Source organism: Phascolarctos cinereus, unplaced genomic scaffold, assembly GCF_003287225.1.
Source record: "Phascolarctos cinereus isolate Bilbo 61053 unplaced genomic scaffold, phaCin_HiC Scaffold_5;HRSCAF=322, whole genome shotgun sequence".
NCBI lineage: Eukaryota > Metazoa > Chordata > Mammalia > Diprotodontia > Phascolarctidae > Phascolarctos > Phascolarctos cinereus.
This window is the reverse complement of record NW_027555958.1, coordinates 370,733,717-370,748,049: the sequence shown is the minus strand read 5'-3', so window position 1 is coordinate 370,748,049 and position 14,333 is coordinate 370,733,717. Positions and strand designations below refer to the sequence as shown.

The 14,333-nt window shown below is 39.3% G+C and overlaps 1 protein-coding gene across 1 annotated transcript in view; it reads left to right on the top strand.

The window, feature by feature from the left end:
* HHAT (hedgehog acyltransferase) overlaps positions 1 to 14,333 on the top strand; it is a 475,631-nt gene that overhangs the window by 109,299 nt on the left and 351,999 nt on the right. The window contains exon 7 of the mRNA XM_021007864.2: positions 4,591 to 4,762. Coding sequence (XP_020863523.1) covers positions 4,591 to 4,762 — 172 coding nt within the window. The remainder of the gene's footprint in view (positions 1 to 4,590; positions 4,763 to 14,333) is intronic.

The following is a 14,333-nucleotide window of genomic DNA, read 5'->3' as shown; positions in this document are numbered from 1 at the left end:
GTGGTAGGAAAATTCTGCCTGAGGTGGGGAGTGGAAAAGTTATTATTGGGAAACTAATCAGTTACAGAGCATGCTCCAAGGTTCCATCTTAATTGCATTTGCTTGTACCCTTTCAGCCAGTGGGATTGGTAGTGGGTGCGGAGGGTGGTTCTTTGGCACAGGCTTGGTACATGATTTACTGGAGTGGAGAGGCATCAGGGATGGACAGATGTATTTCCAGATGAATGAATGGGCCATTTTATACTGCATCACCCTCAAAGCTCATGTCAGAGCCAGATGCCATCTTTTCTTTGGATGAATGCCATAATGCCAACCCCATTCCTGGGTGGTGATATGTAAGTACTCTTTCAGGTGCTTAAAAGCCCTTTGCTGACAGCTTATTTAGAAATCTGAGGAAGCCATTTGGTGTAAGAGAATTCATTCCATCATATTCCTCTGGCCTTGCACTTTTAAGTAGAGAGATTGCTTCCCTCATATTATAGGATTTAGACCCAGAGAGGACTTTAAAGATTATCTGGTCTAGGTGAAACTGTACATTGGCTAGAATTATGTGGGTAATAAATAGCAGAGCCTGTATTAGAACCCAGGCCCTCTGAGTTCAAATCTAGATTTTGAAGGCCAAGATATACCATTCCAGCTGATCTTATTGCAGGCAAGTGGGGGATCGGATCACATGACATTGGAGATTCTTCTCCCCCATCTTACTCATGCCGGTTCCCTGGGCCTTAATCTGTATTGGTGACATATTTATACCCTCTTAGCCTAATGGATAGTTTGCCCTTGATCACTCATTCATGATAGGTTTTGCTTACAGTTGTGCAATCAGGATGAATCTGACTTGGCAAGCCAAGAAAACATGGCAGGCTTGCTTTCTGAATAAATCAAGATGCTGTATGTAGACCAAAAGGATGTGGTGAAAAGAATAACAGTGATAACAAATGTTGTATAATGAACTTTGGAAGGAACTATGAAAGAAAAGTAGTTAGCAGGGCAGGGGAAAAGAGTTTAGTGAGGAGACAGGAAGACAGTGAGTTCAAATCACTGCCTCCTGGAGTTCTGAAAAGACTAGTTGATGTGATTAGTAAGCTTCCTTCAGTGATTTTTGAAAGTATTACAGGATGATGTTGTCCTAATTTTCAGAAAAGGAAAGAGGGTGTAGTAGGGAAACAACTGACCATTGAGCTTGAATTCTATTCTGGGCAAAATTCTAGAATATAACATTAAGGGTCTGATTTGTGAGCACTTAGAAAGGGAGGCAGTGATCATGTAAAGCCAGTATGGCTTCATCGAGGACAGGTCATGCTAGGCTAATCTCATTTTCTTTTCTATCTTCCTGACTCTAGACCCAGCACTCTATTTACTGTGAATGTGCTCTCATTCTAATTCTTTTGTATGAAACAGAGATTTAGGCTAGATAATAGTACTGGTAGGTTGATTTGGAAATGGTTGAAGTAGCCAGCCCAAAGAATTAAATGATTCAATGTATCAATGCCAACTTTGAAGGAAGCAGATTGTAGTAGCATACCTCAGAGATCTGTGCTTTATTCTAGTCAACATTCTTGTTAATTAAGGCCTAGATTGCACATTGCCCCTCCTCCCCCTTCCAATCTGCAGGTAACAGGAAACTAGGGAGAACAGTGAACACATTTGAGGAGAGTTATCGGGATCCAGATTCCTGACAGGGTAGAAATGATGCAAATTGAATGTGATGAAATTTAACATGGACAAATGTCAAATTATTTTGGGTCCAAAAAGCCAACTTCACAAGTTGGTAAAGTTAGACAACAATAGTTTCTATGGATAAGATGGTGTGGGGAGGGGGTCATGGAATGTAAGTTCAATTTGAGTCAGTAGTGTAAGACGTCAGTGAAAAAAAAAGCTAATGCTGTTCTTAGTTGTATTGAGACATACCAGAGAGAGGGTCTACTATGAGAGAGTTAATGGACCTGCTGTACTATTCATTTCAGGGAGCCACATTTTAGAAAAGACATTGGCACCCTAGCCTAGAGCGTATCTTGAAGAGGGTAACCAGGATGGTGGAAAGAAACAAACAACAAATACCCAAATGAGAGAACATGGCACATGAAGATTGATCAAAAGAACAAGGGGTTATTTGGTCAGAAAAAAAGAGAATATATTGGGGTGGGGGTCAAGCAAGTCAACAATTTTCAGGTATTTGAAGAGCTGTGGTGTGGAAGAAGAATCAAGCTCCTTTAGCTTGGCTTTTGAGGGCAGCACTAGGAGAGTTGGCAGTTTCAGGGAGATAGCTTTAGGCTTGACATAAGGAAGATTCTTCTAACAATGAGGATTGTCTAAAAGTGGAGCAGGTTGCTTTGGGAGATCGTGAGTTCTCCTCCACTGAAGACCTCTAAGCAAAAAGTGGACGACCACTATTTCTACATATTACTGAAAGGACTTCTTGGTTAGGTGTGGGTTGAACCATGGCAGGTGGTCCATAAGATCACTTCTGACTCTTAGGTTCTGCAATATGGTCTCTATATTTTTCAGACAACTGCAGAGCCTGCTATGTAGTTGTTGTTTTTTTTTTTAAATCTCTATCTGAGGTGAATTAAGGTAAACTAAATGGGAGAAAAAAGTGAACTTATTTTCTTTTAAACTGTCTTAATAGTTTTATGAATTCATATTTTTTCAACTCCTCTTTTCTCAAGAAAGGTAAAGGCAAAGAGCTTTCTTTGGAACAATTAACTAAGCTGACGATAAAAGGTAGAAAGCTATTTGTTAAGGTTATTGTAATGCTACTTATCTAGCCAGGATGACTTAGCCAGGCATCTCTCTGTGGGAGGACAATTTGAGAAAATGATTGAATGTGCACATTTTTTAAATGGTAGAAAAATAAATGTACCAGCTTCTAGATCTCACCTTCCCCTCTGTGGGCAGTGCCACTCACCCCCATTGCAGTGAGGAGCCAATCCCCTGAATGCTTTAAGAGAAAGAAATAAATTGCCTTCAGACTTCTGTCCCCAGAAACTTGTACTTTTTTTCTTGTTTTATTTAATGTCTTAAGCCCTAATCATCAAATGCTAGATCTTATCCTTTATTCCTCCACCACTTAATATCTTCAGAGACTCAACTTCATCATTTATTCATTAGCTCCGCCTCTGCCCTTCAAGACACCAATTGGTTTAATAAAATCTTGTCATCTTTGTAAAATTCAGAAAGCAGGAGATGTGTGTGTGTGTATGTATGTATGTGTATGTGTATGTGTATGTGTATGTATACGTGTATGTGTATGTGTATGTGTATGTGTATGTGTATGTGTATGTGTATGTGTGTGGTATAGGCAGGATTGAGATTGTGTTTCTTATAGATAGAAATGCCAAGAGATTTTGCATCAAACCTCAGGATGGATTTCAGAATCTGTGGTTTTTATCTCTTGTATATCCCTACCATCCAGGAAGCCATCACCATAATACCTGCAGAATTCTGAACAAAACCATTTTAGTAATGATTTTTTTTCTGCCTGCATTGATACAGGTGTAAATACAGATTCAGTAGAATTCAGGGGAATACCAGTGTGGATTATTCCCAAATAATTTTTGTTTGGTTTGGAATGTCATTTCATTTCTCCACTAGATTTTTTTCTTTGCTGCTTCATCGTGGCATGGGGGTGCACCTGGATAACTGACATCTATGCTGATAGAGCATAAGCTCTAGCAGGTCATACTAAGCAGGAGTGACTTCCATGACCCTGAAGGGGGTCATTGCCAGAGAGCCAGAATACAAATACGAAATCTTCTTTTTGGTGTTCAAAGCTCTTCATAATCTAGCCCTTCCACACCCACCTTTCCAGTTTTCTCATACCTTACACCCTCCTACCCAATATACTCTTTGATCCAGTGACATTGGCTTCCTTGCTGTTCCTCCACCAAGACACTCCCTGTCCCAACTCTGCATTTTCACTGGCTTCTACCCAAGCCTGGAATGCTCTTCCTTGTCATCTCTGCCTCCTGGATTTGCCTTAAATCCCATCTAAAATCTCGATTTCTCCAGGAAGCTTTTCCTGATCTCACTTAATTCAAGTGCCTTCTTTCTGGTGATTATCAGCTTATTTGTCTTCAGCAAGCTGAAGATCAGATACTCACCAGTCTTGGAGGAGAGCAAAAGAGGAGCCATGGAATTGATATATCTTCACATAAATGCCAGGTCCAGCTCCTGCCTTCTAGACCCAGCTTTTCCTTTCTTAGTGCTTGGTTTAGCAGTGCAGGGAGCACAGATCAAACAAAGAGCAGTGTGTTCTTACACGTGAGAGGCAGTTGCATTTTGGGAGGGAGTGGTATTGAGCTGAAGGGATGCATATCCTGGCATAGGGTTTAGCCTAAAGGAAGTACTCAGTAATTGCTCATTGATGTGATGCTGTGGTTAACTTTAGTACAAAGTTTTTAAGCCCCAACTGTAGCTTTTTAAATCTAATTTCATTGAAAAGTCCCAGAGCAACCCAAAGTAGTCCTTTATTGGGAATAACAATAAAAACACTTGTCTAAATGTTTAATAAAAAAAAGTTATTACAGAAAATGCTTGGTGTGCTCTTTTAAAAATACATAGTCTAATTTCTTCCATTTCCTTTTTTAGATGCAGAATCAAGAATCTTATTCCCTAAAGGCCAATCTTCAAATTTTTGTCCTGGGAGTAAGTCGCCTTCTCTGCTGGTGGTGGTTGGCTGAACTGCTGATTCATTTAATGTACATGCATGCTCTATATAGTAGTAGTTTCCTTCTGGAAGTTATATCTTCTTGGGCCTTAGGTAAGTAAAAAATAATTATTGCTTGACATTTGCTTTATTTATTTTTTTTAAATGTCTTTTTTTTTTAATATCAGGGACACTTCCCAGTGACTATGTAGTTTTTCTACCAATAAGGACTCCCCTATCCATATTCTTTCCTTTTATCCATTTTGTGACTTTTGTTCAGTCATTTCAGTCATGTCCAACTCTTCATGACCCCACTTGGGCTTTTCTTGGCAAAGATACTAGAGTGGTTTGCTGTTTCTTTTTCTAGCTCTTTTTACAGATGAGGGAACTTAGGCAAGTAGGGTAAAATGACTTGTCCAGGATCACACAGCTAGTAAGTGTCTGGGGTGGAATTTGAAGTCAATTCTTCCTGACTCCAGATCCAGTGCTCTATCCAGCATGCCACTTAGCTGCTCAGTCTTGTGACTAGCAGCACACATTTCTTAGACGGCTTGACTGAGGTCCCAGATAGATATGATTTGTGTCTGGAGACCAGAGACAAGCTAGCAAACGTATAGAGGGGTTGCAACCTGAAGTTTTAGCTTTATTAGTTGTTTCATGCTCTAACCAAATGAGGTAATGATCTGCAACTGCTCGGAGTGGCCGCCTTTACCTTTGGAAGCAAACTAAGCCCTTTAGTGACTTAGCTGATGGAAGTGAGAAAGTTATTGGGGGATGTTCTGTATTTCATTTGAGTTGGTGAATCTGTATGGTGGGGTCATGAGATATTTGACCTAGGGTTTGAGATGGGGTGAGATAAGATGGGAGGACCTCCTAATTCTTTCTAGTAGATCCTAAAACCAGCCTAATACCTTTGAGTGGGTTTGCCCCTAAAAACTATCAGTGGGGAAAGATGATCATCCTTCCTTATTTTTCATACTAATCTTTGATCCTTACATCCAAACCAGCCTACACTTTTTATCTGTACCAAAAAGATGATACTCAAGTGGACCTACTTCATTTTTTTTTCTCTCCCTTCAGGCCCTGTCAGTAAGTTAACCCAGAGTAGCCAAATGTTCACATGGATTCTACCCAATACCCTGAACTTGAGGTGTTAGCCCAGGTGGGAAATGTGTTATCTCCTGAGCAGATCCAACATCACCCTACTGTGAGAAACAGTATAATTCTGTTACCTTTCATTGACTTACAGATATTTCTCTATCTTGTCATTTATGTTAAAAAAAGAAGAATAGAGATGCTTTAAGCATATATTCTAGATTTCTGTATCTGTGCCTTTGAATAGGGTGACCTCAATGCCTGTAATGCATGTTCTTCTTACTTCTTAGCATCTCTGCATCCTCTAGCTTTCTTCAAGGTTCAGTTTAGGTGTCCTCTGCTATTGGAGGTCTTTCTTGCATCCCCAGGACTTTGGTATCCTTGAAGATCTTTCTCCTTAAGATCACTTTGTATTCAATTTCATAAGTATTTCTTAAGGCTTGCCATATGTCATAGGCACCATGGAATACTTGCTAAAGGGATGGCCTCAAGGCGAAGAACACTTAGGTTCAAACTACTTGAAGGCAGAGACAGTTTCATTTTTATATTTGTATCCTGAGTGCTTAGCATAGTGCTGTTGTACATGGTAGGTGCTTACTAAATGTTGTTAGTTGAATATGTTTTGAAGGAAAAAGGCTCTCAACTTTTCAAAATTATTGGACATTTTTAGTATCTCTTTTTCTAAGAACTCTTCAATTAATTAGTTCAGATGTGGCTGCTGTTTTTTTTTTAAAAGAGAATGAAATATATGATTTAAAAACAAACAGCCTGATAGGATTAGAGGATTGTGTATTTTAAGTCAGATGTCAACCAGTCTGTGAAAAATGATGGTGTCTACAATTAAGGAACAAAATGCAAAAAACAAAACAAAACCAAAACACGAGGTCTTGGCATTTCTTCCTCAGATTTTACACACACACACACACACACACACACACACACACACACACACACACGCATGCACATACACACACATACACACACGCACATACACATACACACATGCACATGCACATACACATATGCACATACACATACTTTAAATTATAAAAGAAAGCCAAGAAAAATAAGTAGATGATATTTTAGTTGTTGAATTAGCATTCTGTCCCACTTTTAGCTAAAAACTCTTTTGGGGCTACCTATTACCTTCCTGGCTATTAAAACAACCTTTTATCCTATCCATATTAAAAAACTCACCTACTTATAGGATTCTGTGAGTAACCCTGGGCAACTCTGAATTTTCCTTTATACTGTGGACTATTAGCAATTAACTCCTTGGGCTATACAATATTATTTTGCATTTTATAGTTGTTGTTTAAATAAATTCAATGGCATATTTATTTTTAAAAATAATTTTTATTGATATATTGATATATTTTGTTTTTATATCACACACTTTTCCTAACATCTTTCCTCTCTCCCTTCCTAAAAAGTCACTTCTTATAACAAAGAATAAAAAGGAGTAAAAGAAAAACAGTTCAGCAAAATTAAGCACATCATCTGAGACTTCCTTAAATCATCTATTTGTTTCTTCTCATATATATTTTGTTCTCCTAGTGAAATATAAAATCTTTGAGTTTAAGAATTGTTTCTTTCTTTTTTAAAAATTTTCATCCTCAGAGTTTTGCACATAATAGGTACCTACCATAGTGAGCATGACTAAAGAGGACAATTCCTAGGACTTTGTATTCTGTAATTCTTAGGAATGAGAGAACACTGGGAAAAATTCCTTGTATTACATTTCCCAGAAAGCGTGTGTCTGTTTGCAGAGCAGTAGCATAGCCAGGTAAAGAATCTAATCTGTGGGAAATGTTCTGGAGAACATCAGTATTTCCAGAGCTGTAGGAATGAATAGAGATGGGGAGGGGAGGCAAATGACAGGCTGTGGTTGGAGTGAAAGGGAGGGAGAATGGAAAGATATCATGTGAAGTGATTCTACCCTGACATTTCCAAATCCAAGAGTCCTGGCAGCAATTTGATGATCCCAGAGCCAAGGTAAGAGGCTTCACAGATCTCTAAACTGCCCCAAGGCAATAACAGTTTTCTATTTTGTACTGAGATGTCTGCAGAGAGTCAGTGGGCATTGACTCTTAAGCTCAATATACCAGAGCCATTCTGAAGTGATTGTAATCCCTCTCTGGATATGGGAGAGGGGAGTTAGTGGGAATTAAGCAAGTGATTACGGGCAGCTAGGTAGCACCGTAGTGCACAAAGCGGCAGCCCTGAAGTCAGAAAGATTCATTTTCCTGAGTTCAAATGTGACCTCAGATGCTGACATGCTGTGTGATCCTGGGCAAGTCACTTAACCCTGTTTGTCTTAGTTTCCTCATCTGTAAAATGAGCTGGAGAATAAAATGGCAAACCACTCCAGTATCTTTGCCAAGAAAACCCCAAATGGGGTCACAGAGAATTGGACATGACTGAAAAAAAACAAAAACAAAAACAAAAGACTGAACAATAATGAAGAATGTAATACTCTTTCAGCCATTAGGCAGTGCATGCATTTGTGTGTGGCAACTGAGAATGATTCTTTTACGTAGTTCTCACTTGTTATTTACATTGTTTTATTGTCTTTAATGCTTTTGTTATTAGATTGGTGATTCTTGCATCATCTAATAATACAGAGGATTGGGGGAGGAGAGTGGAATTGAGTCTGATAATTGCTTGCTTTGCTCTCCAAAAAAGCTATAATGAACCTTGTAAATGTAGCAAAAGGCTCCGAATCCAGAGGTCTTAGTTTTCAAGTGCCCAATTGTTACAAAAATGTTTGTTATACTGTTGAAGGAGTGTGAATTTTATTTGGCTAGGCAATTGAGTGCCATGGAAAATATGTAGGTTAGCAGTGGAGTGATGTGATCAGATATATGAATGAAGAAAATTACTTCAGCAGCATTGTTTGAAGTGGATTAGTGGTTGTGAAGACTGGAGATGGTCTTTAGAGCACTGTTGTCATAGTCCAGGTGAGAATTAATGAGGGCCTAAACTAGGTGGGTGGCTGTAAGAATGGAAAGGAAGGGGGACATTTGAGTTATCTAGGAGTTACATAGAGCTTAGTAATTGATTGATGTGGAGCCACATGAAGGAGAGGGAAAAATTTAAGGTTTTAAAAGGCAAGTTAGAAGGAAGATGCAGCTTTGGGGAAAAGATTGAGCTTGCTATGAGACATGATGAGTTTGACTTACCAGTAGATATTCATTGAACAGTTAGAAATGTGAAACCAGAGTTCAGGGCTGGAGAGAGATCTTCAGGAATCATCTCTATGAACATAATCATTGAAACTGTGGGAGCACTTGGGATTTCCAAGTGAAGAAGCATCAATCAATCAAAAAAATATTAAGCATCTGTTATGTGCCAGGCACTGTGTAGGCTCTTGAAATACAAATAGAAAGGATGAAACAATTCTACACTCAAGGAATTTGTTTTATTGGTATAGGCAAGAAATATATACACACACACACACACGTGTGTGTGTGTATATATGCACATATATTATATATACACATATGCATATAAGCATATATACAGCAAAAATATAAAGAGAATGAATATAATTATATACAAAGTAGTTAAATACAAGGTAGCTTGGGAGGAAAGGCAATAGCAGTTGAGGAGATCAGGAAAGGCTTCCTGCAGAAGGTGGTGCCTGAGTTGTATCTTAAAGGAAGAGGGGGCTCTCTGAGGCAGAAGTACAGAGGGAATACATTTTGGGCATGTGATATGGTCAGTGGAAAGTCTCCAAGGTTTGTGAGGAACAGAGAGAATACCAGGTTGTCTGGAGCAAGGAATGTGAGAGAGGGAGTAATATCCAGTAAGGTTGGAAAGACAGGTTTGGGGCCAGGTGGTGAAGGGTTTTAAAAACTAAATACAGGATTTACTATTTTATCCTAGAGGCAATAGGGAGCCACTAGAGTTGATTGAATAAGAAAGTCACATGGTAAGATCAGTGCTTAAGGAAAATTCCATTGGCAGCAATGTGTAGGATGGATTGGAATGGTGAAACTTAGGATGGGGAGACCAATTGAGAGGTGATTTCAGTAGGCTAGGTGAAAGATGAAGAAGGCTTGGACCAAAGTGGTAGCTTTATGGGTGGAGAGAAGGGGTCAAATGCAAGAAATGTAGTAGAGGTAGAAATGGTAAGATTAACCATTGGTTGCATATGTGGGGGGAAGGAGAATAAGGAGTAGGGCATAATTTTGAGGTTACGAACCTGAGAGACTAGAAGGATGATGTTGCTTTAGATAGAAATAGGAAGTTTGGAAGAGGGAAGGATTTAGAGAGGGAAAGATAATGAGTTCACTTTTGGACATGTTGAATTTGTCCTAGAAAGAGGACATACAATTTGAATTGTCCAGTAGGACTGAAGCTCAGCGGAGAAACTAGAACGGGAGACATATGTGTGTGTGTGTGTGTGTGTGTGTGTGTGTGTGTGTGTGTGTGTAGACAGATACACATATATTATGTGCATGTGTATATTCTAGAGTTATTTGCATAAAGATGATAATTAAACTTATGAGTTTATCTCAAGTGAGATAGGATGATAGACTTACAAGTGAAAGATACCTCAGAGGCCATCTAATGATACCCTTAATTTTTCATAATTTGCTTTTATTATTTTTCAATTAATAAGCATCTCTTTTTTCTTCCCTTTCACTTCTCCACCTAATTGAACAACAATAACAAAAAGGAAGACTAAAACCCCTGCAACAAACATGTGCAGTCAAGCAAATCAAATCCTTACATTAGACATGTCCAAGACTGTATGTCTAGCTCTGCCTTTTGAACTTATTATCATCTCTGTCAGGAGATTGCTAACATGCTTCATCATGTTTTGTCCTCTGGAGTTGTGTATTACCGTTGATTTCTCAAGTTTTACAAAAGTGTTTTTCTTTGTAATGTTGTTATTATACAAATTCTTCTGGTTCTGCTCAGTTCATGCTGTACCACCCCACTACCCACTTTCTCATTCTGGTCTCTCTCTGCCTGACCCTCCCACTCAAGACCTACCCATTCTTTCTACTATGCTCTCTGGAATGACTGGTCCATATGAAACAAACTTTTATCTTAAACTTTTTCCTTTCTCACTTCTTTCTTCTTCTTATGCTTATTGAGACTTGGCTCCGTCCTGATTACACAGCTTCCTTTGACCACTCTTTTCAACATTGCTTGCACTTTTACTCATAAACCCTGATTCACTGCTCATGTTGGGGAGTTGGAATACTCTTTGTTCTCCATTGTCACTTTCAGACTCTCCCTCTACCACTGTTATTCAGTAACATTTTCTGTTTTGAAGTTCATTCAATCTATATTTTTCACTCAATAAAGATTCTGGTAGTTGTTATCTGACTTCAGGACATTCTTCCTTCAATGCCTGGCTACTCTCACTTTTTGTCTCCTCCCTACGTCTTGCTCTTTTATCAGGGGATTTCAACATACATATTTTTACTTCCCCAAATAACCTAATTTCCCACTTCCTAAACTTACTAATTTCCCATGACCTGCTCTACCTTACCACAATTACAGAGACCCTTGATCTTGCCATCACCCCAAAATGTACCATTTGCATGTTCATGAACTCTAAAATGCCTTTATCTCATCATAGTCTCTTGTCATTCCACCTTTCCCTTTGCTTTATTAGCTCTGTTCCTTGTTTTCCCTGTAACCTCCAATTCCTTCATCCCTCAGTTCTTTCCTAAACCATCACCCTTGCCTTGGCTACACTCTCTTCCATATGTTGACCCTTCGGAAATCCAGTTCAACTCTTCACTATTTTCATCTTTCAAGTCTCTTGTCCACTTATTCTTTTGCAGATCTTGCCCTGCTATGCCTTAGTCTTGGATTATTCCCACCATCTTCTCCCTTCATTCCTTTTCATGTTCTGCTGAATGAGGCTGGAGAATAATAAAACTGTGTTGGCTAGGTCCACTACAAAATTATGTTATATAATCTCCACTGGTTCCTCACTGCAGCAAGGCAATACTTTTACATCTTTCTTATCAATTCACTGCCCCACTAATCATAGTGGATTTTCCAAATCTTCTTATCCCTCCTCAAACTTCTCATGACTCCCCGTCTTCCCATCCAGGTGAGAATCTTGTTTCATTTTTCATTAAAAAAATCAAAACTGAACTCATAAATTGAGGCCATTCCTGTTCACTTTTTGTCATCTCATGTTATTCTGATGCTTTTGTCACTATCTCCTTTGCTGTGTCTCATGTGTAGAGCTGGCCATCCTCCTTGCTAAGGCAAACTCTTCTACAAGAACAAGTGAACCTTTTCCATCCTTTCTTCTCTAGCAGATTGCCCGCTGTCCTCCTAAAATGCCCTCTTGAATCTCTTCCTTTCTGCTTGTTGCTTCCCTGATGTCTATAAACCTGCCCATATCCTACCCCCATACCCTACTTATCCTCAAAAAAAAAACCCTTCACTTGATCCATCTATGCTCACTATCTATTGCCCTGTATCTCTCTTCCCTTGTTTTGACTAAACTCCTTGAGAAGATCATATGCAGTAGGTTCTTCCACTTCCTTTCCTTTCCCTCTCTTCTTAACTGTTTGTACTCTGGCTTCCAACCTCATCATTAAACTGAAATTCTCTTCTCAAAAATTACCACTGATCTCTGAATTTCCAAATCTAATGGTCTTTTCTCAATCTTCATTCTTCTTGACCTTTCTGCCCCCTTTCACACTGTTGATCATCCCTTTCTCCTTGATATTTTCTTCTCTCCAGGTTTCTGTGACATTTTTCTCTCCTGGCTCTCCCCTTACCTGTCTGATCATTCCTAAGTCTCCTTTTCTGCATCTTCATCTAGGTCACATTTGCTAAACATGGAAGCATTTTCCAAGGTTCTGTCTTGGGTTCTCTTCTCTTCTTAGTCTATACTATTTTTCTGGGTGATCTCATTAGTTACCGTGGATTCCATTATAATCTCTATGTAGGTGATGCTCAGATCTATTTGTACAGCTGTAGCCTCTCTCCTGAGCTCCAGTTTCATGACTACATGTCTCTTGGACATCTCCAATTGTCCTGTAGACATCTTAAACTCATCACTTCCCAAATCAAATTCTCCTATGTACCCTTTTCTCACCTTTGACATTGCCACTTGCCTATTGCAGACATCTCACCTCACACCTGCCCTATTACAATTGCTTTCTGCTTGCTCTCCTTGTCTCAAGTCTTTTTTGACTCCAGTCCATTCTCCACTTAGCTGCCAAAGTGATCTTCCTAGTAGGTATGACTGTGTCTTCCTCCCCCAACCCCCCAATTAAATCAACTCCAATTTCTCTTTATCACCTCTGGGATCAAATATAAAATCCTCTGGTGTTTAAAACTCTTCATAGTCTGGTTCTCTCCTGTACTTCCACTCTTCTTATGCCTAACCCCCTCCCTGCTTCAACAGTATTTCAAAGTATTACCTACCATTTCCTTTGTGCCATGAACATACCCTATATTTCACTTCTGTGTCTTTAATTTTGCTGTTCCCCATTTTCTTAGGCCTAGAATGGTTTTTCTCCCTCCTTCCCCGGCCCCTTTTCCTTTAAATCAAGCTCATATGCTTCCCACCCCTTTTATGAAGCCTTCTCTGATTTCTCCTGTTAGTACAACTTTTTACTTGTATGTCACAGAATATTTCCTTTGATTACCTCTCTAATGTGCTTTTCCTGTAAGGTTATATGCTATGGCTGCCTGTTTCTGTCTTGCCTTCTTTCCAGACTATATGATCCATGTTTTTGATCAATGAGGGCAGGAAATTAGTGCTACCCAAATTTTATTTCTCTCCTACCTCATGACAGTGCCCTGCACACAGCAGGCACTTAATAAGTGTTTGTTCAGTTCAATTGAATTTAATACTTTATTACTTCAAGAATTATGACTGCATGGTCAATTCAGATAGATGGGAAAACAGGGGACATTTTTATCAGGGGATTCATACAAAGCAGTTATTCAGATGAGAAGAATGCTCATAAGCTCTGTGTGGATGATATTAAATCCTCTTATAATAGAACTTGAAAAAGTAACAGTAAAACTGGCCTGTCTGCTGGAGTTAATGTATGCTCTACTGTCTGTAATTAAGAGGACATTAGGAGTGCCATGGCAACAGGGTTGCAGTTGTTTTACTTTCAGTCTTTTTAATACTCTCCTGGAGACTTCAAAATAAAATTTCTTCTAGTTTATTTTTATTTCTTCTCAGGGAAATGTTGGTTGTCCTTACTCTCCCACCCCTTGACTCAATTTGCAGTGAAGCTCAGAGCTCAGCCTCCCAGAGAGAGGCTAGACTTGGGGAGAAAGCTGGTAGCCCACACATTGAATGCCTATGGGAAAGAGGGGCAACACTCTGGGTCCCAGGCCATTGTCTTACTAGTGGCTCAGCTGTTACTGCCTAAGGTGGCATTGCAGTTGCTCAGCCAGCCACCGAAAACCCACCATCTGATGTATTAGACATACCCTCTTCAGATACGTTGTTCAGTTTGGACCACAGATTTGGAGAAGCTGGACAATGACTTGAGAAAATGGACCAAAATGATTTGAATGATGGAAAAAATGAGTTTCTGGGGAATAGTGAAAGGGGCCAAGGGTGTTTTTAGCCTGGTAA